The 27,960-nt window shown below is 40.7% G+C and overlaps 5 protein-coding genes across 6 annotated transcripts in view; 4 read left to right on the plus strand and 1 right to left on the minus strand.

Moving 5' to 3' along the window:
- Positions 1-3: 3 nt before the first annotated feature.
- ciapin1 (cytokine induced apoptosis inhibitor 1) lies at positions 4-5,090 on the minus strand. The gene is made up of 9 exons (XM_084476902.1): positions 4,982-5,090; positions 4,280-4,442; positions 3,934-4,077; positions 3,639-3,718; positions 2,504-2,672; positions 2,301-2,377; positions 1,212-1,330; positions 811-892; positions 4-614 (listed from the first exon to the last, which is right to left on the minus strand). The coding sequence occupies exons 2-9, from the start codon at positions 4,431-4,433 to the stop codon at positions 504-506; spliced, it is 936 nt and encodes a 311-aa protein (XP_084333028.1). The 5' UTR covers positions 4,434-4,442; positions 4,982-5,090; the 3' UTR covers positions 4-503.
- A 29-nt stretch (positions 5,091-5,119) lies between these two features.
- On the plus strand, positions 5,120-8,780 carry coq9 (coenzyme Q9 homolog). The gene is made up of 9 exons (XM_084477294.1): positions 5,120-5,205; positions 5,679-5,901; positions 6,385-6,520; positions 6,813-6,955; positions 7,041-7,125; positions 7,497-7,601; positions 7,893-8,048; positions 8,185-8,238; positions 8,321-8,780. The coding sequence occupies exons 1-9, from the start codon at positions 5,148-5,150 to the stop codon at positions 8,354-8,356; spliced, it is 996 nt and encodes a 331-aa protein (XP_084333420.1). The 5' UTR covers positions 5,120-5,147; the 3' UTR covers positions 8,357-8,780.
- Positions 8,781-8,865: 85 nt separating this feature from the next.
- On the plus strand, positions 8,866-11,167 carry polr2c (RNA polymerase II subunit C). Its single transcript, XM_084477293.1, has 9 exons — positions 8,866-9,026; positions 9,240-9,289; positions 9,373-9,441; positions 9,571-9,623; positions 9,763-9,891; positions 10,034-10,085; positions 10,210-10,378; positions 10,507-10,581; positions 10,747-11,167. The coding sequence occupies exons 1-9, from the start codon at positions 8,941-8,943 to the stop codon at positions 10,889-10,891; spliced, it is 828 nt and encodes a 275-aa protein (XP_084333419.1). The 5' UTR covers positions 8,866-8,940; the 3' UTR covers positions 10,892-11,167.
- A 659-nt stretch (positions 11,168-11,826) lies between these two features.
- Positions 11,827-16,684, plus strand: LOC311357834 (diacylglycerol O-acyltransferase 1-like; the record flags this gene model as incomplete). Its single annotated transcript, XM_084477859.1, has 17 exons — positions 11,827-11,975; positions 12,476-12,563; positions 12,718-12,758; positions 13,301-13,386; positions 13,649-13,701; positions 13,788-13,893; positions 14,177-14,263; positions 14,356-14,415; positions 14,513-14,616; positions 14,874-14,912; positions 15,059-15,100; positions 15,218-15,262; positions 15,547-15,656; positions 15,748-15,813; positions 15,934-16,021; positions 16,194-16,256; positions 16,502-16,684. The coding sequence occupies 17 exons, from the start codon at positions 11,827-11,829 to the stop codon at positions 16,682-16,684; spliced, it is 1,410 nt and encodes a 469-aa protein (XP_084333985.1).
- Positions 16,685-17,349: 665 nt separating this feature from the next.
- Positions 17,350-27,960, plus strand: part of wwp2 (WW domain containing E3 ubiquitin protein ligase 2) — a 32,738-nt gene continuing 22,127 nt past the window's right edge. For both annotated transcript variants that reach the window (XM_084477760.1, XM_084477761.1), the window contains exons 1-6: positions 17,350-17,401; positions 18,406-18,487; positions 20,229-20,385; positions 20,695-20,816; positions 22,299-22,436; positions 27,379-27,457. In XM_084477760.1, the coding sequence (XP_084333886.1) occupies positions 18,418-18,487; positions 20,229-20,385; positions 20,695-20,816; positions 22,299-22,436; positions 27,379-27,457 (566 nt within the window). In that variant the 5' untranslated portion in view covers positions 17,350-17,401; positions 18,406-18,417. The remainder of the gene's footprint in view (positions 17,402-18,405; positions 18,488-20,228; positions 20,386-20,694; positions 20,817-22,298; positions 22,437-27,378; positions 27,458-27,960) is intronic.

Genomic DNA, 27,960 nt, shown 5'->3' on the forward strand with positions numbered 1-27,960 from the left:
GCATTTATTATTTTATTATTTTATTTATTATTTGCCAACTATACAGATACATATACACAAAGCTTGAAAATTACAATTTGTGTGCTCTTATTAAGGTAATGATTGCTGGGTTCCACTAACTTCATTTAGAGTACAGATGTATGTAGCCACCATCTGTAAAGGATTTTTTTTATTAAAGTGACACAAATGCTAACTAAATTATAAAAACCTTGACATCCTTCAATAACAAACTGTTCACAATCTTCTAGAGTACAAACAGTTTCACATGATCAGATGTACTATTGTGGTGTTCCCCACCCTGGCAAGTCCACACAGAGTAGGTGCGTGAGTGAACTTGATTTTAAGCATTGGTCATTAACTTACAATTGGAAGTGACATAATTGCCCTTGCCCATTTCTCCCTAAACCAAAATTGCTTTCATATACCAAGTGGTGGAATGTAACCTAGATGTCAGAAATGTGTTTGGTTCAACAAGCGATGTTTCTTGTCTATGGTTCTGGTCTTTAAGCATCGGTCAGGGTATTGTTGTCCAGCACGATCTTCTCTCCTGGCTTGAAGGCTGGCTTACCCATATGTGGGCAGCTAGCACAGCGGAACGCATCACCCAGGTAACACTGGAAAAACGATACATAAGCTGTCAATATGGAGATGACAAAAGCAACACTTTGAACATGGCACAGGTAAATGACAAATCCTTCAATAAAATTATAACAATGGCCTATCATTTCATAAACACCAGGTTCTGTATCGGTTGTGTTGATATTTTACAAAAAGCATCTCTGCTAAATGAGCCAACTCAAAGCTACGTACACTTCCACAGGAAGACTTGGGAAGGCTGGCCTTCTGCACTCCTTTGGTGTCCTGCTCCAACTCCTCAGCCAAGCCGCACGAGCTGCACATGAACAAACATATGTTTAATTACCCTAAATATTCATGAATGTATGGCTCTGTACTACTCAACTATGTAGCTCTCAAGAGGAAGTGGTAGGTTGTCTTACAGGAAACACAATAAATACAAATAATGCCATTATACTTGGACTATTCAATGCCAATTTTAAACTGGGAGTTACTGTGTAACCGCTTAGGTATTACACAGGAACTGCTTAATACCGTGTTAATACTGTATTACAGTAACTGTACTACAGTATTGTTTTGCAGTATTGAATGTTTTGAAGGTTTTAAGGTTGGTGTTATTAAGTTGTTTTTCTAACCAGTTTTTGCAGGCTTTCTTCTTTTTGGCAGCCCCGTCTCCACAAGCAGCTCGGAGGGAGGAGGGGTCTGGTTTCTTTAGGTCGTCCTCATCCAGCAGAGTGTCAGAATCCACCAAGTCCTGAACACAAGTAAATGCTTGGTCAGGAGTAGGCCTGGGCAATAAAACAATAAATTATCGTATTGTGATTTGATCAATATCAATATAAAACATGTTCAATATATATAGATAATAGACTGGACCACCAAATCTAGCAGCTGGGTTTGTTACACAAACACAGTTCCATACTTATTTACAATATTTGAGTGTTTTTCATTGTTGTATTGACATTGGAGTATTTATCGATAAAGAACAGTGGAAGGTCATATTAAGTGTTAAACAGAAGTGTTTAAATCCAGCATGGTAATTCATAGTCTTTTTAGGTAATTTAAATTATCAATAGTTATCGATATTGATCAATATGATCAAGTTATATCGTGATATGTCTTTCAGCCATATCGCCCAGGCCTAGTCAGTAGTCAGAACCAGTGCTCTAAACTCAGACCAAGGCCTTGCCAACTGGAGACCCCGCCGACCCGTTTCCAGGCAAGACTTAGGGTTGAGGGGTTATGTCCTGTGCTGTTTCTCACAAACAGGCTTACCCTCCCTCATCTGCTTCAAGGCCCTAGTTTACGGGTGTGTCCCATTATCTTCAAAGCTACTAACATTGTATCTGTCATTAAGAGCTAGATCTAGAAGCTTTTTGTGAATAATTGCTGTTTTGAACATTTGAAGGGCTTCTTGTACACTGCTAGGCACATACTTATACACAGGATGTGTTCCATAGACACATACTTATACACAGTACGTGTCCCATAGACACATATTTATACACAGTATGTGTCCAATAGACACAGACCTACAGTATATTCAGTATGTGTCCCATAGACACATGCCCATCGTTTGACAAAAAAAAAAAGGTATGTGTATATATATGTCAAATATATATATATACAAACATACATGCATATTTATTACAGCATGTGTTAATCGTACAAGTTAACATTTTCTTTATCTTTTGAAGACTTTGGAGAAGATCCAGTGTACTTACAACGGCATCGTCGTCCATGTCATTGGCTGAGAGGGTCCACATCTTGGCAGCATTGGGATCAAGGGCTGGTTTCACTGCTAATGAAACAACACAGTTGACCCAATAGCCCCGTCACATTTCATCCCACATGGAACAGTAAAGCGTACATACACAGACAAACAAATTAGCTAAAATAACATAGAAAGTATCATTTAAAAACCTACCTGGCTTAGCCGTCTTCTTCCCAAATGAGAGTTTCAGCTGGCTCGACGAGCCCACTTCAAAGTCTGGCTTGGCGGCCGACATGCGGGCCCTGAACAGTGAGTTTCCCTGGTAGCCTGTGCTGCTTCTGAGAGAGCTCAGTGCATCTGGAGTCAGCTCTGCTTTACCGATCTGCACAAGAAACAGAAGTCTGAAGAATAAGTAGACACTCTGGAATAATAATAATAATAATAAATTTTATTTGTAAAGCACTTTTCATAAAGTTATCTCAAAGTGCTACAGAAACCAAAAAACAAAATAAACAAAAGACTAAGAGAAAAATCAGACACGATTAAAATCAGACACGATTAAAATCAGCAGAAGAAAGAATAGCTAAAGGAGGAGAAGAAAGTGCAGAAAGAGAATAAAAACATCTAGGAACGACCTAGGAAAGCCTGTTTGAATAGAAACGTTTTAAGCCCTTTTTTAAAGGCATCGACAGACTGGGGTTGTCGTAGGTGTTCAGGGAGGGAGTTCCAGATGTGGGGGGCAGTGGAGCAGAAGGCTCGGTCTCCCATGGTGCGGAGTCGTGTGCGGGGCTGATGGAGGAGGTTGGTACTTTGGGACCGGAGGTTACGGGTGGATGAGTGAGGGGTAAGGAGGTCTTTGAGGTATTGTGGGGCGTTGCTGTAGATGCAAAGGTGGGTGATGAGGGCGATTTTGTATTGGATTCTTGAGGTTATGGGAAGCCAGTGTAGGTTCTGAAGAATGGGGGTGATGTGGTCGTATTTGCGGGTTTTCATCAGAGTTCGGGCAGCACAGTTCTGAATGAATTGAAGTTTCTGAAGGTGTTTGTTGGGTATACCGATGAGCAGGCTGTTACAGTAATCAAGCCTGGAGGAGATCATGATGATGTGCTGCATTGCTCAGTGATAGTATATATATATATATATAGTTATAGCGCCCCCAATGCCCTTAAAACACAACCTTTTTCTCTCAAAATCTACATCTGTATCTATTGCTGTATGATCGCATATCAAGACATTTCCTTGGATTATGAAGTCATGGAAAAGGGTTTCTTGTCTAAAATGTTCTAGAATTATGATGCATCTTTTCTTCATAAAAAGGATAGGAGGATTAACAGACACAGACACAGACCTCTGTAACAGACATCAGGCCTGACAGCTTCAGGACAGAGGCCAGTTTCTCAGCAGTTCTCACACTTTGCCCATTAGTTCCTGTGTGAGAAAGAGGAGTTGCGGTAAATATAAAATGAGAGACAGAGCCAAGTAAATAAAAATAAAGAAACAAAGAGATAGGTGGCAGACTGTTAGTGGATAGGGTGTTCGATCTTGAACCCAAAGGCCTGGGTTCGCTATCCAATGTCTACTTATAAATCAGATTCAGAGGTCCTTTCTACGGGATGGATGAGTTGATCATATGTAGATCTCACCTGTGACCGGCTCCTCCATAACAAGCTTCCCGCCGGGCTTGAGAACCCGGGCCATTTCCGCCAGCGTTTCCGAGCTGTGGACAGACGAGCTGTCAGTTAGAAGGCAGGAGAGGACCCAGTCATAGGACGATGGTCTATGGGCGGCTGGAGGGAAAAAAGACAAGAATTAAACCTTTCAGCCATCAGCTAGCTGAGAAGTTTCATGATATGGATTGTTCCTTTGCATTGTCAAAGTAAAATATTTCTGTCACACGATAGATTATAACTAAAACATTCTTTTTGAATATGTGTGAATAAGTAAAAAAAGACGACATAATAGCGTCATAATATAAATTAAAACACTCACATAATAACAGCATTTCCATGTTCTCGACTGATACTTTTCCACCGGTTCCAATGACTGCACCCACACTCTCCGCCAGCTCTTTCAGGGCCAAAGGGGATGATGGTTGATTCCACACCAAGAGCACATAAGCTCCTGTCTTGATGCCAAGGTCCATCCTAGGCTTCTAGAGTACAAACATCAGCTTCAATTAAATAAATATGGCAGAAGTAGTTGGACAAAGATGTTCTTAGTAAAGGTATTGGTTTGAATTCTAAGACAGATCTTAATCAATAAACATATGAAAAGTATGTTATTGGTTATTTAAATGTAATCACCACCCGATTGTATACGAATACAACAATGTAAAAAGACCAACTCGTATGGTATGGCAAACCTAATCGTGACTCTGCACATTTCAGCACTGTGTCATAATAACCCCTTCTACAAAGCTAGCTAGAACAATGAAAAATAACATAGTGGGTGTATTTGGTAAACAGTTCAGTTCAATGCCTGAGAGTTCTTTGGAAGAATAAATTAATAGAATATGATCTAATTTTCGTCGCTGTATTGTAAAGAACAGTTGCGCAAATATGTGAAAGTCATAGAAACCTCGAGCAGCGTGACGCAGAAAACCACTTGCTCCACAAATACACAACAACATAACATTTCCGAATACCACCTGAATAGTATAGAGAGTAATACAGACTTCAATACATTTCTTACCTTTATTAAGTCCCTTACTTCTGAATAAAATGAAATAAATTCAGATTCTTCAATTCTTCGGTAAAAGACGTCAGTGTATTGCACAAAACAATGACGTGCTCAACGTGCGGCGGGTCGCTTCATAAATTCGTCACAACCGTTTCTAAACAGTCCGCTGCAGCTGGATATGGCGGCGCTAGTACGAGGTTTACGGAGTGTAAGGGCATTTCGGGCCCTTGGCAGCGGTAATATAGAAGCATTTTGTTTTGTGCTGAAGTAACTCCTCTTGATTTATTCACCGATTTTATTTTTGACTTGCACTTGTGTCTCGAACCGAAATAAAATTGACGTTCGCTTACCAAACCAATGTCACTTGATTGACACTTAGGAAAAGGTGATCATGAAGGGCAGAATAAAACACGAGTTTGTTGGCCATAACGTTCATTCAAACGTTCATTCAAACTAAAATAAAACTTTGATTTAATCTTGTTTCTTATGGACATATTCGAAACTGTTGTTGACTGACTCAATATTAAACGGCTTCCAGCAAGTGGGGGGCGTTTCCGTCTGCCCAAATAAATGTTGTTTACATACTGATAATTACGCTGGGATCTTTTTTCTTAATCTGTGCTTCTTATTACTGGTTGACAGAATTATAGGATATTGCTATTTTTCGTCTTAATAACCTAAATTGCCATCCATTTTTTTTTACTTGAAGTGTTGGCTGCACCAACAACGACCCATCCCCAGTGTGCCAACCTGAGAAGAGGCTTTCACTGCGCTGCCGTTCGACTGCAGGACGAATCAAAAGATGACAAAACTTCTCCAACCAGCTCCTCTTCCACATCCAGTCATGCACACTACCAGTCTGAGCAGGACACAACTGAGGCTTTCCAGCAGGCTTCAGCGGCAGCAGAGGAAGGATTCAGGTCCAACACTAGGTCAGCATCAAACTGTGTTTATGGTATGGATGACATGGAAATGAAAGGTCACCACGAAAGCAGTTTCAGAATTAACGCTGTAGATCAGATAACCTTTAGGGTTTTTTCTGCATTCCAACTGTAATATTTTAGGGGAGATGTATTGGCATTATCAATTAGTTATTACTTTATAAACTATTATTACTTTATAAACTAAAGAATTGCATTATTTCCATTAGGCAAGACATGATATACTTGCTATGAATATTCATTTTCACCCTTGTCAGTGGCCAATCCATATTCATAGTCTTAAGAGTTAACATTTTGCCCCTACATAGTCATGGCTAATTTTAAGATATAGACTTAAAATGCAAAGCTTTTTATTCAGCACTCCATTGCCAAGTTGTTTACAGTGCTCATATTGCAAAAATATTATCTAAAGAAAGTTATATTACATTTTCTCTCATTGCTTTAAATAATGCTGAATCTGTGCTGGTTGTTTAGTTACCAGGATCAGAGTGGGGAGCAGGAAGAAGAGTATGAGACGGAGGAACAACTTCAAACTCGCATCCTAACTTCTGCTCTTGAGTTTGTTCCACTATATGGGTGGTCAATGGAGGCCATTGCAGCTGGTGCAGAGGTATGTTGAAGGAAATCCTCCTCTTAAAGGTGCAGTGTGTAGGATTGTGGCTTCCAGCGGTGAGGTTAAATTGCAGACAACGGAAGTTGTCCAAGTCTGTTCAGCTAGATGCTTTTTAAGTTTAAAGTTTGGGAAAATAACATGTGATTCCTGCTGCATCTGAAATGCTGGAATCAAAGGTCTTGTGAACACAATGGTTAAGCCCCTCACCCCCTTTATGCTTTTATTAAATTAGTCAAATTAACTTGTAAAAAATTGACATATTCAATTATTGTTATTGCATCTGTTTCAGACCATTGGGCTCTCTTCTGCATCCACTGGTATGTTTGACAATGGGGCTGGAGAATTGGTCCTGCACTTTGTCACACAGTGCAATACACAGTTGAATGAGAACCTCGCTGAACAGCATAATCAGGTCCAGCTGGGCCAGGCTGAGTATGTGCACGTTAAATGCATCCAATGCTATCCAGTATTTCTTTCAATGGTACACATTTCTTTACATGCCAACTTTGTGTTTTAGAAAAAAGAAGACTGCAGAGTTTTTAAGGGATGCCTTGGAGACCAGATTGAGAATGCATATCCCCTACATTGAAACATGGCCTCAGGTATGTTGTCAAATTGATAACACATGGAATTTTAATATGAATGGGAATTTATTTTTCTAAATGAAACATACTAAATGAAACATTTGAGGTGTTGAATATACCCCATATCCATATATATATTTATTTAGGAAGTGGTTTGCAGGTATAATAATAATAATAATAATAATAAAGCTAGAGAGTTTAATACAGATATTGATTCAGTATTCCACCAGATAATTGCACCAACATATTCTGTTGTGATCAATAGGCAAATTGCAGGGGAATTTCGTGCATCTCAGTTGAAAAAAAAAATGCTTTCCATTTGAAAAACCACGAATATTCTCAAAAATATTGCCTGATGTTTGATCCCATGATTGGGAATGTCCCTTTAGGCCATGAGTCTCCTGCTCCTTCCACACAACATCCCTGACAGCCTGAAGCACCTGTCCTCCCTGATTGACGACATCTGGTACCATGCTGGAGATCGCTCCACAGATGTGAGTGGGTCCCAGGGCCATAGTTATCAAGCCTCTCTTAAAACGGTATCAAAATTCAAAGGTTATTCGAACCCTTATAACTAATTCAAATTTATTTTGCGAAACTTCATAACTACGGGCCCTAATCCCCCTCTTCTCCTTTCCTCACCATCCCCAAATTATCTGCCCTGCCACCACCAAGGTCAATTTAGATCTTCAGTTTTATCTGAAATCCTCAGATAACAATCGTCTTAGACTATTTTGTCATTTTGCCACATAAATCCTAATATTTATATGTTTCTTTTTTTGTAGATGAACTGGTACACCAAACGAGCAGCGCTGACGGGCATATATAACACCACAGAGTTGGTGATGATTCAGGACTCCTCCCCAGACTACCAGGATACCTGGGCCTTCCTTGAAAACCGCATTCAAGATGTAGTCAAAATGGCTGGCACTGCCAAACAGGTAGAGTGTTATCCATTATCCAGTCTGCTAAATAAATAACTCTAAAACATCCTGTCATTTACAAAATATGCAAAACTGCATTTCATCGTAACTATATATTTTAGATGTTGTCCCTAAAATGAAATATACTCTGCAGGTGCAGTCTACAGGGGAAGCAGTGGTGCAAGGATTAATGGGGGCTGCACTTACAGTAAGTATTTTTATTACTCTGAATTATGATGAGGTTTGTGTCTTAATTTAATTGGAAAAATGGTGTACTCCCTTTCTCACAGCTGAAGAACCTCACAGGAGTAAACCAGAGACGATGATATTAACGGCTCCTGTCAACCCAAGTTTCACCATGCACAAACATATGGCTTATCAGTTTATCCCCTAAAAATAAGTTTATTAATTAGTAAAAAAAAAAAAAGGCCTATGATTATGGTTTATTTTCAGTTGCAGAATCAGCACATTTCAACTGCCAGTGCTTGATCTCTCCATCCCAGTTAAGCTGCTTTCTGTTTGTATAATATTATATCTATTATATACTGTTGAGTCATTCTGGAATTCATTAAACTATTCAGTAGATCAAGACCACTTTGTGTATATTTACATCATACATCCGTTATCGGGTCACCTGAATGTATTTTAAAGTGTCTAAATATTGTATTAAAAAAAAATAGCAGACCTTTTATTTTGAAATCCAATGTCAGAAATGTTGACCCGGATGCTAAATAAATATCCACCCACCCATTGCTGCCTTCGTCCAATCACTCTCTGAGGATACATCGTCTGACCAATCGGCGATCAGGAAATAGTTTTGCTAGGCCTGCAAGCCTACAGAAGCGCTAGTGTTGAAAGGACTTTGTTTTGTACAGTTTCATCTGTATCCCCAAGCTATTTTAACTGAAACATGCCGTATGCTAACCAGCCAACTGTGAAAATCACAGAATTATCTGATGAAAATGTGAAGTTTGTCATAGAGAACACTGATTTGGCGTAAGTATTCAACCACACGTCCTGTGTCTAGTGCAGTCCAGTGATAACGTTACGTTACTACTGGACTCGTGTTCTCAAAGATTTTACTTCATATCAATCGTCACTTGATATACTCGGAAATATTATACAAACACTTTATTATTTGTACTTAAATAGGTAACTCGACTTGCACGTTTTGTACTTCATCTTTAATGTTTTCGCTTTCTCACCCAGGGTCGCGAATTCTATCCGGCGAGTGTTTATGTCAGAGGTTGCAACGATAGGTAAAGGAAACATCGTTTTTTGTTATTTAATGACACTGTATTTGAAATTAACTCAGAATCCTGACCTAAATTATTTATTCTAGCTATCGACTGGATACAGATAGACGCCAATTCATCTGTACTTCATGATGAGTTCATTGCCCATAGAGTCGGTATGTATTCTTAAGAACAAGTGTTTGCCTGTCACTATTATTAGAAAGTACCATGAAGTATTGGGACATTTTTTGATATCAACATATTACTTTTTGAATTCGTTGTACCAACATGTCATTTGTTTACAGGGCTCATTCCACTTACCAGTGATGACATTGTGGAGAAAATGCAATACTCCAGGGCAAGTATTACTTTTCTGTTTTTTGGATAAACTCTAAGCCTTTTACACTGGCTTACACCGCCACTTGATCTTAAATGTATTATTCAGATACAATTAGCAGAATAAAGAAAGGATATAAATATTGTACAAAATTCTGTAGGACTGTACCTGCGATGACTTCTGCCCCGAGTGTTCAGTTGAGCTGACGCTGGATGTCCGATGCACAGAGGACCAGACCCGTCATGTTACCTCCCGGGACCTCCTGTCCAACAACCCCAGAGTCATCCCAGTGAGTTCCTTAAACTAATAGTGCAATAAAGGGCCTGCATTCCAGGCCTTTGCATAGCCTCTTCCTTTATTTGATCGGTTTGAGCCATGTATCCTGGAACGTGGGGAACTCTGTTTAACTTTACTAACTAATAACTTTTCAGGTGACCTCGAGGAGCAGAGACAATGACCCAAATGACTACGTTGAACAGGACGGTATGGCCCCAACCTTCCTTCCTCCTGCAGTCAACATCTTTGCAGTTATTTTTCAGTGCAGTTTTCTGAAGAACTTAAAGTTAAAGTTTATCTGTTGTATTAAAAAAACGCAAACCCTGCACAGACATTCTTCTAGTGAAGCTTCGTAAGGGCCAGGAGTTGCGACTCAGAGCCTACGCCAAAAAGGGGTTTGGCAAGGAGCACGCCAAGTGGAACCCCACGGCGGGGGTGTCCTTTGAGTACGACCCAGACAATGCACTGCGGCACACAGTATTCCCTCGACCTGAAGAATGGTAAGCTTTGTTTGTTTCCCTGGTTGTGAGGGATGAGGGTTAAGGGTCAGATAATACAGCAGGGTTGTGTGTTTGAATGACATGATTGTTTTCTAACCTGACTGCCATGTTTGGTGTGTGATTCCTAGGCCAAAGAGTGAATATTCGGAAATTGAAGAGGATGAGGTGCAAGCCCCATACGACCCTAATGGAAAGCCAGAAAGGTATGGGACTAACTGTTTGGTGCTGTCTGGGTAATTTTTCTGCCTTAATGTTTGTAAAAAACTTACTTTTACCATAACATACTTGATGCAGTCTTTATTTGGTGTATATGCCGAATACAAATGGTGTATCTACAAATCTCTCAATGAATGTGTGTGATCTGGCAGGTTCTATTACAATGTGGAGTCGTGCGGCTCCCTGCGACCAGAGACCATCGTCATGTCCGCACTGGCAGTGCTCAAGAAGAAGCTGAGTGACCTCCAGACCCAGTTGAGCCACGAGATTCAGAGTGATGTCCTCACCATCAACTGAACATGTGTAGGCTGCTGTTTGTAGGATCACCACTTGAGTTCTTTGTTTCCCCCTAATTGAAATTCATCAAAACAAAAGCTGATCAGGTTATTGTTCTTCTGTGTATGTTTGACATTCATTAATGCAATCTGTGTTTTCATAATGTTCATGAATCTACATAAGCCACAATACAGTTTTATTTTAGCCTTGCTGTTTTAGGTAGATATTTGCTTGTCTTTCAAACATGGAAGATGGTTTTTTGATGGAACATTCTTGAGCATTTTTTGTAATAAAATAAGAAATTAAACATGTTTTATAATACGTTTCTGAATAATAAAGTTAAGGGAGAGCGTTCTAAATAGCATCTGGTAAATAGAGCAAAAATAATAATTTTATAGAGGCGTAGACACGATTAGAGCCTTGAAAGACGCTCGCACGTGAACAGCGGAGTAGACTCAAGCGATTAAGCTTTGAAAGCGATGCTTTTAACGGGTCGAATAACGCTAGCCCTGGTTGGGACGATCCGTTTTACTGCGCGTCCCACCTGGACCGGTGTGATGCTAGGCGGAGAGGAACAGTTAGCTCTCTATTCCAAGGGATGCTTGATAAAAAATTGTGCTCTATTAAGCCTACAGATGACATTATTCTGCATTCAACAAAACATTGGCCCACGTGTGCCGTCTTAGTCAGGACATTTCTAGTTTTAAGGTTATCAAAATATTACATCATCGGATTAAACGACGGGTTAAAACCCAAAATGCGTTAAGAAGCAAAATAATGAATTATTGTAGCTATAACTAATATACTATAGTTGAATTTGCATGTGTTTTGTCGACGCAAGACTGCTTTGTATACTATTCTCCTTTTTATGAATATGGGATTTATTTGAGCTGTTAACTCTTCAGAGCAGACTATAGGCTTTTGGTTTAGTTCTGCAACGTAAATCAGACCGACAAATGGCTACTACTTCTACAGCTAGAAAGAGATTTTTTTCTGTGTGCACTTCTTTTTCTGACGAAGAAGAGATAGCAGGTCTCTGTGAAAATGTCTGTGGTCCTGATGCTGCCCCTCCAGAACAACAGCATCCTTATGAAGCCATGCTGTGGTAAGTTGCTCCCTGAGTCCCTGCTAATGTTCTGCCATTTGGGAGTTGTGACAATATAGGAGATTACTCATTTCCCGTTGCGTTTGGATAATTTATCGTGTTTGGAGAAGGACCTACCTCTGATAAAATTGTACTAATAATTTCCATGAGTAATTATAAGGACAATATTAATTCAAATCATATTAATCACAATGTGACTACCTGTAAACTGATGCTAGCTGATTAATGCATATGCTTACCGTAGATTTTTTTTTTTGTTCCATGGACAATATCCAACCCTACAGCAATTGTAGCCGAGATATATCATTCTACCTCTTGGCTCTTAACAAGTTCAAGAAGTACTTGTCTAAGCAAGGAAATTGGTAGTCTTCTTGAATTAATCAATTATTCTCCTTTATTCGAGGGACAATATTAAGAATTGTATCATGTGTGTTGTGGCAATGAGCGTGGAAAGTGTTGTTTCTGTAACACATCCCACTGACAGTGGTTTTCTTATCCAGCTGCCATCGCCTCCACGACTCCCTGCTGAGCTCTGACAGCCGCTTCACAGCTTACAGAGGCATTCTCAACTGGATCATCATCCTCCTGGTGGCAATTTTGACACATCCTTTCAGTCTCTTAATGACTTATGCAATTGATTTATTGATATTACATTAAGAATATGAAGAGTGGAACTTCTCTTCACTGTCCTTTTTCCTTCCTATTTGTTAGTCGTTTGAACATGTGGTTCTCTGATTTACAGGTGTTGACTCATGCTCATTTGTTTCTGGAAAACTTTATACAGTGAGTACACACACACACACACACACACACACACACACTTTTTGTTGTTGTTGAATGCACTAATTCCATTTATTAGAATCCAAATTCAAATGTGAAAGGATTTATAAATGATCAGACATTTTAGGGTACATGTTGCCATGCTCTCTCCACACAGCCAGATGGTCCATGTATGACTGCTCACTTAAACTCGGTTCCTCTCTTCGGAAAAAATGTGCATCTTACTACATGTTCTCTAGACTAATCAGCACTGAGGTGCTGGCTAGCGGCTGGAACTCCAGTAGTTTGGTATTATTATAATATTAAGCAAGGCTTGTTTAAAATCTGGTTTTGGTTTTAGGTGACAAGGCTCATGCTACACTAGAAGTGCTCAAAACACATAACACTTCCTACTGCATTAACAACGGCTGTTATAACCAACAAGTGGTCTAATTTTGTGTGAATAAAGCCATTATTTAAACCTTAAAAACAACAACCTTTAAACAACAAACAAAAATGTCAATACAGCTAAAAAGCTAAATATTATTTTCTCTCTTATTTGTCAGACATGGCTTTTTGATAGACTTGAAGAAGGTCCTGGAGCATCTGACAGAAAATAACCTCAACTGGCCGTCTTTCAACCTTATCATAGGTGGGGAAGTTAAGGTCGCTCAATCCTACACCAATATTCGTTTTTTTTGTCCGCCAAAATGTTAAAATACAAATGTTCTAAATTGTTGTTTGATCTCCACAGAGCTTCAAACTCATTTTGATGAATTGAAAAAAAATAATAGATTAATATATTATGTCAAACACTATGAAAACACACAAAGAAGCAGATGGATGCGCCTGTGAAGTTTGGCCTCCTGGTAGGTAAATTAAATCTCTGATTCTTATTTTCCAATTTCTTCCAGCTGCCAACATTTTTGCTGTAACAGCTTTGCTTCTGGAACATTCCCAAAATAAGGTAACAATGCTTGTCTGGTTGTACAGCTATATTATTTAGATTGCATGTATTCAGAGAACACATTTATTCATTCAATTCTTTTTCAGGGCAAATTGTCCTCTACCCATGCTCATTGTTTACATCTAGCAAACCTCGGACTACTTATGATGGTTTCTGCTCTTGCAATTCTGCTGCACCCTACAATATCAACAGGTAAACATCATATGTTTATTGAACATGGTTCTTTAAACCAGTTTGGCCAAGCAACATATGTTAAAGAAAATGTGAATCTTGTTATTTTCCTTATATAATGTGGGTTTTTAATTTTTAAACGTAATGTATTTTGAATCAACATATGCTATTATTTATGTTTATGTTATATATTTGTGTTTTTGTGTTGATTTTTATTTTCCTGCTCTGTTTCTTTGCTGTTTTCCAAGGTATTCGTATGCCAATCAATCAATGCCTCTATGGGTTTTTGTTTTTTGTCCACAAGGAGGTGCATTCTTCACTCTGTGGTCCTACACTGTGCTTGGCCTGAAGCTGTATTCGTACCAGGAAACAAATCGATGGTACAGACAGGGTAATGTATTTAACACCTGCAGTCTTCACTACTAGAGGCTCTGTTGACACGTCATCACCTCTTCAACAATTTACATTTATTCATGGTTACAGAAGAAGAGAAGAATGAATCATGCTTGCCAAGATCAGCTGATGAACATCTTACTTTCAAAGGTGAAGCAAACCTAAGCCAGAGAACATTGTTCTCTACATCCAGGGAGAGCAACAGCGAAATAATGCATTTTCTGATAACATTCTCTTGATCCATCAGACCTTTACTACTTTCTGTCGGCCCCAACTCTTTGCTACCAGAGGGACTTTCCCCGTAGTCCCAAGGTTCGCATGAGCAATCTGCTGCACAGGCTTCTGGAAATGGTGAGCCAGGCCCAGAAACCACTACAGACGACTCTGTTTCTGCAAATTGTATACATCTATAAATATACCATGGGAATATCGTTTCTCATATCCTTGTTAAAATAAAATTGACACTGCTGGATTGGTGCAAATGTGGTTCTGATTATAATCATTTGCTTCATGATTCTACTCTGTTAATGTGGTTTGAATATATTCTCTCCTTGTTAAAATGGAATGGATAACTATGTAGTTTTTTGCATATGCCCCAATATCATCAGGGGATTCTCATTCAGATCATGGTTGGAATCGTACAGCAGGTAGGCTGTCTATATGCTTGATTGGCACTTATTGAGAATGATTGTATTGTATTTGATTACATAAATGCATAACTAGCTAGCTGGTAACACTGGGTACAGTGTTTACTTTGCCTCAGCTCTGTCTGAATGATGTTGTTCTCTCATAGTGGATTGAGCCCATCTTCCAGAGGTCTGAAAAATCTTTCTCCGTAAGTGATAACAGTAACCTTAACAGTTACGTTATACTATAAACATGCTGGATATAGTATGTATTTTTTCATGACATATTTTGTTAAATGAAATAACATCTCTTTTATCATACATAGACCATGGACTTTACAATGAGAGTAGAGCACTTGGTTGGACTTGTGGTAAGTACTTTGTAGTGTTCAATTTTTTTTCATTAGTTATTGATTGGTATATATGGAAGAGTTTTGGAGTTTCATTTATGTATGTATTTATCAGCAATCAGTTTTTCAGTTAGAAAAAATACAAATTCAACTTTTATAATAATTAAGGTGGATGATGCATAATGGCTAGTCCCAAAAATGTGTTGTTTTAAAAGCCCTGTGTTGGGAAAACCACATAAGAAAAATAATAAAAGAAATGTACCAAAACTGAAGAAAAGTGACACACTAATTCCTCATCCAAACAGGCACCAACCCATTTCCTGTGGCTTCTGCTGTTCTTCTTGTGTCATTCCTACCTCAACTTGTGTGCCGAGGTCCTACGCTTTGGGGACCGCCATTTCTATGGAGACTGGTGGTCAGTAGGCATCCCCTTTGTATACTGTTCCAGCATCTTTGTTAAGTATGTAAGGTGGCACGTTATCAAGGCTCAAGTGTCATGTGTACAGGAATGCTTCGTCTCTGATAACCCTCTGGAGAAACTGGAACATTCCCTTTCAGAAATGGGGCCACAGGTACACAGGAAACTAGGTTATTGTTTATCTAGCCTTCAATTCTATTTATTATAATGGACATCATTTTTTTTAGGATATATTCAATATCGACTACAATATTGTTTCTTCTTTTGCATCAAGACATATGTACACACGGCTGGTGGAGGCAAATGTATGCCCCTGCCAGGCAGAGTTATTGGTCTTCCTGTTGTCTGCCGTTCTCTGTGAGGTACATCCCCGCTTCTTCTGCTCCACACGCATAATTGACTAGAACCAACAAATGTCCATACATGGACAGCATCCTGCTTAGATTCTTCATATTATTTTTTCAGTGGGTATTAATATGCAACAGGAAATGGAATGAATGGATGAAGTGCCTTTCTTTTCTTCTTTTTTTACAGTATGTGATTGCGCTACCTCTTCACAGCTGTCGAATGTGGATCTTTCTCATGATGGTATTTGAGGTGAGAGAGAAATAAAGCTTTCTGTTTTTTACATGAATGGAGGAAATGGAATTGTAAATGACATGAGAAAGGAATGTTAAGCCTACGTCTCCAAAGAAAATGTGATTGTGAATTGGGATGATATTTAAATGACATTTTTTGAAAATAATAATGACAAAGTGAGGTTTGTATGGTGCATAACTAGAATGTTTAAGCCATGGGGTCACCGGCAGCATCAGCCATTAATACATTGTCTCCACTTCTAGCTTCTGGTCACTGTTTTTCTCGGACGATATTTCACGGGGAACTATGGCAATGGCCTGGTGTGGCTGTGTCTGCTGCTGGGACCACCCCTGGCAGTGACCATGTACTTTCACGACCACTACTTGGCCTTCGTCATCACCACCAACAGCAGCTCTCACCATCATCATCCTCAGTCAGCACAGTAACAACACCACCCTGACTGTTACCTGATTATCGTGTGTCTATGTGTCTGGATGCGTGGATCTGAAGTCTTCCTCTTCCTTTTTTTACCAAGTAACAGCAAGACTGAGCAACTATTGCACCCATTATATAAGGGTGAAGGAACTGAGCAGCCATGAAGGCAATAAAGATGCAAAAAAAAGGTTACACTTAACTGCAGGACAGGTTTTTTTTTTTTTTTAAGTTTACATATGAGTAAAACATGGAGAAAAAAAAAGCTGCTGCTTTGTTCATTTGCATGTGATCCTATGGGGCTCTGTTTAATCATCTAACAAGTCTCATACATAATCATAAGGACATTTCAGAAATGTACTTCTGATCAAGTTCAAACATGGACGTGTTAAGCATGTTAACAATGGTTAGTTCATCATGTGTTGATTATTGTACTGCCATAGTAATGTATTACAAAGTATATTTTATTCTGTTTTTAATAATACATTATTGAGAACATTTCAATTCAATGAAAACGTCCCTGATAATCTAGCTACAGTTGAATTAATAGAGTGGTTTGTTTAGTCTGTGTTATGTTATTAAATTGTCTTTGTTATTGCCACAGACTATTGTTTTATTATTGATGTTATCCATGATCCATTGCGCCACAGATTACCCTGTATCACGTGGTATTGTCATTGAGGCGGAAATGAAAGTTAACTAGCGACATCAGCGGATCACAGCTAAAAAAGGTACGAGAAAAATAACATAGTCCTTGTTGTCATTGTCAATAGATGTCATATTTTCGCTTATGTAACCTACAATTGTTGACATGTTCATATTTCTTGGCTATCGCTAGTGGTAGGTTTTATCATTGTCCTTTTGTCAGAGCCCCAGGAGGCAGCTGGCTAACGGCTAGCTGTGTCTGTAGCATATAAGGTTAAATGCCTTGATCATCATCCATGTTTGTAATGAGCACGCACGGAAGGTTATTCAAATATGGAGACAATAACAATGAAGACGCATACAGAAATATTTAATAGATCGTGTTATCTGTTACGCACCTCTTATATTGCGCAAATGATGCTGCCAAACCAGTGGGCTTGTTGACATAGGTTGTGGTTGTACGTGCCTTTTGTTTTGGTAGATTCACTTAAAATATAGAATTGACCGCAGTACGACAACCCTTTCAAAAGGGAAACAAAATAATCCATTTGTTCGCGTCAACCTTTGTGATTCGTGACTTCATTTTGAAGGGTATGACATATGACAATGATTCGGATGCAGTCTCCAAACATCTGTCACATACATGTTAACGGCGCACCGATATGGTGGTGCTTGTATTCGCTAATGTAGGCATTCTGATTCCGTCTTCTTTAATTTCTCACTCATTCAAGATCTGCATATGTAAATTAATAAACTGGAGATGAACATAGGTGATCGTTTATGTTCATCCTATTGTATCGTATGAATTTTCATCTCTGCGATGTTTTCAATATTCTAAAGACCGATTATTTTTTTTCTATGATGCCACATACAACTATTAAATGGTTTCTAATATGTTGATTTCCTCTCAAGTTAACTGATATATTGTGGCTCCTTTTCAAAACTGCAACACTATGTATGAGTTAGCCTATTTTTTTTATTACATTTTTAGGCCTACATATGACAGCCTGTATGCAAGTCAGTACATGCATAAGACAAGTGCTAATCTGTGTGTCTGTGCATGTGCTTCTTGTATCTGTGCTGTTTCAAGAGCTGTGATGCAATGGCAGCTGCCAGCGTGACCAGACCTGGCAGTGCCCAGCCCACTGAGAAGTCTCAACTGACCTTGAAAGGTAACCATCCATCCTGTTCCTCTCAAGTCTAATAATGATCCACTGCTAATGTAACTCACTCAGCGTATTATTGCATATTATACAAGAAGCTCTATTTTTTGGGGGGTAGATGATTGATGGGCGGGATGGAATAAGAAACCAACTATCAGTTATATTATTCTCGACATGCTGTGGAAAGTTAGACATTCAAATCAGCATTTTATCGTTTCCTAGAGTAAACTGTATTGACTGCACCTTTTATTCAGCTTGTTGATCCAGTTTCTATCATCCACGGTGATCAAATGGTATCACTAGGTCATCGTTGAGGATAAGTTGGCTTCCCGAATCTGCCTTTACTCTGCCAATAAAAGTGGCATAAGATCAGTCCACAGGTGTTGTATTTCTTTGGAATGGAATGAACGAACACCATCAGAGCCTGCTCATTGTATAAGGCAGGCCCCTTTAACAAAAACATCAATGGACAATTTCCAGGTACTTCTGAGCCAGAAGAAAAGGATATTCTAATGCACAAAGCCTTAAAGAAGTTGGCAATATTTTGATTAATCCGGGAAAGCTCTGAAAAAGTGAAATACTGGCCCATATTCATTGACTTCATATAAACTTTATCTGACTGTTCGATCATTCTTCTACTTCCAAAATGTTCTCTTCAACCCGTTTTTAATATCAATTGTACCTATCAGCGTTTTCACATTGTCACTCATGGTTTATTACAATGAAAAACTGTTTCAAGGTATACAACTCTCAACACAATAATTGATGTAACTGGGTCTGGCAGGCTGTCAAGATCATTAATGGCCACAAATGGCAGGTGATTACTCCGTCCAGTCAATGATTACAGCAATACAATTCCTCTCCTGCAACAAAAAAAAGGCACAAACTCAAGGTGAAAGGTTGAATGCAGACGAGGGTAATCTTATTGTGGGCCTATATTTAGCTACTTCCTTGTTTTCAAGTTTATTGTACAATGATCACTTAATTGGTTGACCAAGCATTTGCTTTCAAGGTCTCTGTTTTTTCAGACACATTGATTGAATTGGACTGGATGTGGCATGACACCTTGCCAGCTCACTTACTGCATTTAGTCCCGACCTTCAGTTGCTCAAATGAGAACGTCTGCAGTGTTTTGGCACTTATTGTGTCTGGTATGCCCAAAAACTTGAAAAACAACTGCTTTATAGATATAATGATGATTTGTCATTGCAGTTCTCCATCATCGTCATTACGATGATGACACATTATGCCATGTGTACAATAGCCTCTACATGTTCTTAAACAATCCCTTCAGGAAAAAGTTCCAACTGATATTTTTCTTATCTCAGCTAGGGGGCGATGTGACCCTTACTGGTTTCCTCTTATTTCCCCATCATTGAAAGGGCTAAAATATCATGTGCTGTCAAGATATAATGTGAAAATAAAGGGATCCAGTGGATCATTACAGTCTGACTACACTGAATACAGAGATTCTAAAAAGGCAAACATGGCCATATCTTAATACATGTTTTACGTGCTCCTCGTTAAACTATTTTCCAAGCTACTGATAATAAAAATGTCTTTGTATTGGACAAGATTCTATATTCCTTTATTGTACTTGGTAATTAATTGTGTGTGTGTGTGTGTGTGTGTGTGTGTGTGTGTGTGTGTGTGTGTGTGTGTGTGTGTGTGTGTGTGTGTGTGTGTGTGTGTGTGTGTGTGTGTGTGTGTGTATTTATATATAATGTGCATATGATCTTCCCTTCCACAGTGGTCTCGGCCAAGCCGCAGTCCCCCAAGCTGCCCAGCCGTAGCTCGCGGCTCAGCTCCTTTGTGGAGGTGACTGCCGACGGCCTGTCCAGCGAGACAAAGAAGACAGGCAAACGCAGCGGACACCTAGAGCTCCAGTGGAACGAGGACCTCACCCTGTAAGCAACCGTTAGAACACATGGCAAAATTGTGGACTTGTTTGTAATGTAATATAAATATTTGGTATATTCGGTCGTCATTTTACGATCAATATACATTATATAATATAATTATTATATTCAGTATGATGTAGTCTTTATTTCAAGTAGGAATCAGTCTGTATAATGTGTGCAAACATAAACAAAAAAATAAAAAAAATAAAAAAATAAAAAATATGAATTAGTAATAATAATAATAATGTTTTTAGTAAAGTGGTGGTTTGGTGCATGGTTACATTTTCTATCTGACTGGTGATTTGCACTGCGTAGCAACGTGACCCCTCAGAGTCGTCTGGACCTGAAGCTGTGGAGCTGTCACACACTGAGGAAGGAGCTCCTGGGCAGTGCCACCATAGACCTTCTGGACACACTGCGCACCCACCATGGCAAAAGTAAGGCCCCACGCACACACGCTCACTCTCTGACGTCCAGCCCTTTATCTTTCAAACATCCCCAGGACTCCTTCATTACTTTAATTTAATACATATTTTCCACTATTCATGGCTATTCTATGTTCCTTCTCTCCCTCGATATTTGTACCATTGTCAAGCAAGAAATTACACTAGTTAACTCCTAGGGATGGTCTTCAAAAGAAAAAGAGAAAATTATTATATGATCATAAGAACTATTTCAATATATTATATCATATTTTCATAACAAGGTCCTAATTTAAATGAGGCTGAAAAGCATTTCCGACGTGCATCATTGCAGTCTGCTCTCCTGTAGCGAATGTGTTCCAGATTGCACCAGTTAAATTGTTGTTGGGGGACTCAACAGTTATAATCCGTTGTCTAGCTTTGTAAGTTTAACTTTAAATAGGAATCAAAAATAACTTCTGTCAAAACATGAATGTCGATCACAGCGAACACCGTATTTTTTTTTATCCATCCGCTCCCTGACTGGGGCGGAGAGTGGCCTGGAGAACCAGATCTTATGAATTAGCCTTATTAGATTAATAATTAGATGGTTTTTTAAAATATATTTTATGAAATTAATTATGTACTTCAATGTATGAGTGGCTGAGATTCATATCTCAGGATAAATTAATTTTCTCAGAATTGTTTTTATTTAATCGATTATTTCTGTTGCCGCCTTTGCAGCAATTGCAGCAACGCTAGTCGACTATTTGACTAATCCTGAACATCAACTACCTTTCCACCTGAACCCATTCCCGATAATATGTTTACATCTATTCGGGCCCTTTATTGGTGTCCCAGGCCTCTGCTTACGCCACTTAATGCACAGCTTTCCTGGGGCCTGAAAGTCACACAGACATCCCACATTGGCTTGGTTACACCCAGGAGCTGTACACAGCGATGTGTGTGTGGCTTTTCTGGGCGGTTGCAAATAGACCTGGTAAAAAAAAAAAGCTTAACCCTTTTTTTTGTGGCTTTGTAAATGTGGAGCGTTCCTTATGTATGTGAGGGATGATCTCAGCATAGGGAATGCTGATGCTTATTAGGCTGCATTAACACTTTTGATTGATTATTCAATTAAACAAAACAAGGACAGCTGATGTCTTGCTATTTTATTGGCTGGATATTGGCTTACTTTATCTGAACATTTAAATTGAGTTTGCTGCAACTTATGGTCATGACACTATGATTTATACTTTTTAAATGTTTGGTATTATTGATTGATGAATAAGTTGTTTTAATGAAAACTCTCCAAAATCCCCTCAGTTTATATATTGTTATATATACAGTTTATATATACACTTACTGTGTGTGTGTGTGTGTGTGTGTGTGTGTGTGTGTGTGTGTGTGTGTGTGTGTGTGTGTGTGTGTGTGTGTGTGTGTGTGTGTGTGTGTGTGTGTGTGTGTGTGTGTGTGTGTGTGTCTCTTGTCACTGTTTCGTGCCCCCCCCCCTTCCAGTGGAGAATGTGCAGCTGAGTCTGGTGCTGCAGACGGAGAACAAAGGCTCAGTTGTAGCAGGAGGCGAGCTCACCGTGTGTCTGGACGGCCTGGTTGTTGATCTGGGCTCCCTGCCCAATGGCAGCATGGCAACAGACAGTGAGTCCCGCCTTTTTTTAATTTTTATTTTTTTTACTGAATACTTGCACGCGCACACACGCACAGGTATCTGTACACTCATGCATAAATGAAAACACGCACACACATATATATATATATATATATATACACAGAAGTTATATTCAAATGCAGGCCCACAGAGACACAGGTAAAGACTTGCGCTGTGGTAAAGCAGAGGATATTCAGAATCAGAAAAGCTGTTAAATTCCCTTCACAGCAAAGGCGGAGACTAATGGCATGAAACACTCTCAAACTGGGACGCACACACACACTTCTTCACACAGTCTCCAGCAAAAACCAAGACACTTTTATTAAGATGAATTAGGCCGCATACAAAGCCGCGTCGCCTTCCGTGTGGTCCCTGGTCTCTCTTTAATGTCTCCACTATACTGTATCTGTGTGAGCGCCACGCCGCTCACACAGACCAGAGAGCGCAGCGAGACGGTTTATTTGTGGATATCCATGTAGGCCCACACTCTGCACCCAGTCGCGGTATTGGGACGCCCCTCCCCACCCCACCCCACCCCACCCCGTCCCTCCACTCCCTAAGGTCTGTAGGGTTCACCGTGGATCCCGAGTGGGCCATGCCCTGTCCGAGACGTCTATGCTGCGGGGCATCAAAACGAGTCGCCGCTGGCTTCGAGCGCACCTCGTGTCGCTTAAAGTGCTTCACCGTGGCGTCAGAATTCCCACCGTTGTGTTAACAAACTAGAACACCACCCGCCACCAACTCTACCTAGCCTCCTCCAATGTTTCAAAAAATTGTACGCAGTCAGCCACAGTCGTATTTTCCTGCACTGATACTGGCCATTGTGTTTATTTTTGGTTTTCCGACATTTATTTTGTTACCGTAACTATGCCTCTAGATGCACAGCAGTCTTCCAAAGCAGTAATTATCTACTAACCCGCGGGGTCCACTAAACATGGGTTCAATCAGCCCCTCTCTCTCGCTCTCTCTCTTTCTCTCTCTGCCTCTCTCACTCTGCCTCTCTCTCTCTGCCTCTCTCTCTCTCTCTCTCGCTCTCTCTCTCTCTCTGCCTCTCTCACTCTGCCTCTCTCTCTCTCTGCCTCTCTCTCTCTGCCACTCACTCACTCACTCACTCACTCTCTCTCTCTCTCTCTCTCTCTCTCTCTCTCTCTCTCTCTCTCTCTCTCTCTCTCTCCCTCTCTCTCTCACCCTCCCTCCCTCTGCTTCTCTCTCTCTCTCCCTCTCTCTCTCTCTCTTTCTCTGCCTCCCTCTGCCTCTCTCTCCCTCCCTCTGCCTCTCTCTGCGTCTCTCTCTCCCTCTCTCTGCCTCTCTGCCCCCCCTCTCTCCCTCTCTCTCTCTCTCTCTCTCTCTCTCTCTCTCTCTCTCTGCCTCTCTCTCTCTCTCTCTCTCTCTCTCTCTCTCTCTCTCTCTCTCTCTCTCTCTCTCTCTCTCTCTCTCTCTCTCTCTCTCTCTCTTTCTCCCTCCCTCTGCCTTTCTCTCTCTCCCAACGGGTCAGGTAAGCCCTACTCTTGACTGTTAACTGCTCGCCCATGGCAGCCCATGGGAACATGGGCGAATTCTTGAATCGAATTGCGTCGTCCGGCTGGGTTTTATGGGTTTGGACCCGGGGTCCCAAACCCCTCCAGGGTCCCAGCATCTCGGCTCCGGTGTGCGTCAGCCTCGCGCACGCCCACACCCGCACACACAGAGGCCAGAGTGTGTTCTGGTGGATCAACATACGGATATGTTGGTCAGTGTGGGGGGACACACATTGCTGCATAAATGTGTGTCTTTGTTCGTGTTGAGTATATGTGAACAGCGGTAAAGGTGTGTGTGTGTGTGTGTGTGTGTGTGTGTGTGTGTGTGTGTGGTTATGACAGAGAAGGCTTATATTGCTCTAATAGAACTGCGTCTAAGTTTAATGGGTTGGGTACAGAGATGCATATACCCCATACCTCAGAATAGAATTGCTATGAACTGCAAAGATGTTTCTGAATTTCCAGAATTTTAATAAACTTCTTGCACAATACTAGAGCACTCAATATTTACCTCCTTGTTAATATTGATTCACATTAAATATAGCTGAGGAAACAAACAAATGAATTATCTGCTGGCTTTAATGTAATCATAAGCTACTGCAACACACATACAGTGCGTGTTGCAATCGCATGCCTGTAAGAGCATGTGTCTCTCTATGTTCCTGCATGTAGGTTGCAGTGTTTTCTATGTGTGAGTCATAAGTCTAGGCTTATGGGAAGACGTTTGCTCACTGACTCCCAAATATAGACATGTGATGACGGAAGACGTTTGTGAGAGCTTTTGTGTAATTTGGTTCCTACAATGGCACCATTGGGTTTCATTGCCTCCAGTTTGCCAGTACAATCAGTTCCCTGTGAGGCTGAGGCAGGGGAGGGGGGGTTGTAACAGTAACTACTGCCATGGACGAGCGGGTGCTCTTCAGGAAGCTGTATGAACCAAGCTGGGAGGAGGGGGTCGCAAGGTTACCCTCTGAGCTCTGTTTTGCCGGGGGGGGGGGGGGGGGGGGGCGGTGTGTGTGTGTGTGTGTGTGTGTGTGTGTGTGTGTGTGTGTGTGTGTGTGTGTGTGTGTGTGTGTGTGTGTGTGTGTGTGTGTGTTATGGTCTTGTACGCGGACACTCATCTACCGTATTGCTTGATTCTCGCCCAGACACATGTGCTTGTGTTTTACATTTCAAAGTGTGTGTGTATTGGGAGGTAGCTGTATGAATTGGATAAAGGATGGAGTGTTTTTTTCTTCTGCCCCGTCGCTGTTAAGGCCCTCTGTTCATGCACTAAATGCACCTCTGTTAGTTTGGAGGTTGCACTCATTTCCCCCTGGCACACACACACACACACACACACACACACACACACACACACACACACACACACACACACACACACACACACACACACACACACACACACACACACACACACACACACACACACACACACACTATAAACCAACCTTTGTGAGGAAAGGTGGAGAAATCCAGGGGCTGAGGTTGGTGAGTGTGGACAAACACATCTTGTACATGTTAGACACACAAACAAGCACACAGTCAATGTGAACTCATAAACCTTATGCATACACACTTTTCCTTATTTACACAAATGCACACACGTAGCCACATTCAAATAAGCAGTACTGACAAACATATAGGTCCTATCATGATGTTTCTCTGTATACACGCACACGCGAAGCAATAGTATTGCCTTTTTTGGCTGTTGGAACTATTGGATGGATTGAATTTCGGGACATTTTTCTCACATTTGCTGCTTTTTTCAACTGTATCCTGTTTCTATCATTATGCCCGCCTTATTTCTAGTATTGAAATATACAGATGTATTGTGAAGGCTCATAGTCATCGCTGTTGCTGTTTACTCATCGTGGTATTAGCAAAGGGAGCTTGTGTACGAACAAGATCGAGACACAAATGCACCTTCCCCGGTGCAGCTGAACTGCTGTGTGGAAGGTTCACAAAGCCCTTTGAACAACCAAACTAAAGTTTCCCTTATGCAAACAAAATAGAAACATTCAGCTTTTATGCAGCATAACTTCATAACATAAAAAAATGAATAGATTCACACTGCTCCTCTACGTGACACACAGGCATGTAGAGACTGCGCTGCATTGAGGGGTGTGGGGAGGGCTATGACACAATGATTTCTCCTCTACGGCACGGTTTATTTTTCTGTGTCCACTGGAGCAACTTACAAGAAGCTCTTTCATAGCGGCGAAAAAGGTGTGTGTGTGTGTGTGTGTGTGTGTGTGTGTGTGTGTGTGTGTGTGTGTGTGTGTGTGTGTGTGTGTGTGTGTGTGTGTGTGTGTGTGTGTGTGTGTGTGTGTGTGTGTGTGTGTCAGAAATGAGGGGGAGTGAACATTTGCCTTCCATATGATATTTGTGCAAACAGCCAAGTCCTTTTGAGGATGCCATGTTCCAGGTGTGAATGTTGCGCACACACACACACACACACACACACACACAGAACATCTTTCACTCCTGTCCTATTTATGTGTGCATTGGAGTGCGAGGGAATTTGTGAGTGATAGTGAAAGTATGCTATAGCGCTGTGGTTTCAGATGCGGTTTGTAGCAAGCAGACAGTCACACATTCCCTCACACTCACCGAGACCGCATACTGTAAGACGCACAGAGACATACACATACGCGCAGCAATAGACACTTTGGCACTCAGACATTTTCATACACACATACCCAAAAACTCACTTAAAAGCACACACCCCTATATTCATACTCACACACCCGTATACACCACAGCACAGGCCATACGCTATTTACAGGGATGAATGGTCTCTATTAAACCACCGGCTTTACTTTCATTGCCACATGGATTTTGAGTCTATACAGTATGGGTTTCATTATTAACATTTTTACGGCTTTAAAAAATAATAGGACCATCAAGTCACTGCGTCACTACAGACTATTTTCTCTTCACGCCGTCTCTGAGCTCCGTATATATATCCGACTTTATTAATTTCACTGCAGATATTGTTCCCAGCCTCAGCACCACCACCTCCCCACCGCGATAGGAAACCGGTTTTCAGTCTTTCCCACAGAACTGGGTTCATCGAAAAAACATTTGATTTCATTATTTGTGAGAAGTTTAATTTTGGCTCTCCTAAGTGGCCCTGAACAAGATATAAGCATGATATACATGGTGTATGACTCTTTGCCAGGCCAGCGTTGGACAATCTTTTTGTTACCAGAACCAATTGGTTGTATGGTGAATAATTTCAGCCAGCCCTGCTTGAAGACAACTTAACAACCAATAAACCACCAACTGTGATAACCTGTGCCGTCTCCATGGTTTCTGCACGGTGCTATAGTGGCTAGCCCTTTTAAAATAGCTGTGTGAGCTGATAACCCTGTGGTGAAATCATTCCTGTTGTTCTTGTGTGCCTCTGCAGAGATGCTGCAGTCAGACAGACCCGGCCTGAGGAGAACCCAAAGTGAAGAGACCCCCGCCACAGCCGTACCCCGCAGCAGGTAACACACGCACACACCACACAGACACACAATTTTTGTGATGCACACAATAATAATGTTGTATTGTTATATTGCATTTGTTTTCAATCCAACTTATTTTCCGTTTGTCACAATTCAGAAATACTTTTGGTCCATTCATACACATACTCGGCAGCCACCAAGTGTGGGCACTAGACACACACATATGCACACACTCAATCAGCCTGGCAAGTACACAAATGAGCCTTCATAGGCACGTTTACTAAGGCTTAGCACACACTCACCCACTCACACCAGCTGCTGGAGTCTCTGAATCCTAAGGGAGCAGTTGTCGGTACAGTGATGAAACACAGAGGCGCTGTTATCAGGAAGGCTCTGCAGACTCTGTCTAGTCTCCGGTCGGACATCTCAGCAATACACACGATGCTCGTGGTTCCCTAAATCCCTTCTGACATGTGGGTCTGCTTTTAGGTAGCAAGCATCAAGAGATAGGATACGGTTTTAATCAATGATTCATAAGTGTA

This window comes from Micromesistius poutassou (genome assembly GCF_964030765.1).
Source record: "Micromesistius poutassou genome assembly, chromosome: 13".
In the NCBI taxonomy this organism is placed as follows: Eukaryota; Metazoa; Chordata; class Actinopteri; order Gadiformes; family Gadidae; genus Micromesistius; species Micromesistius poutassou.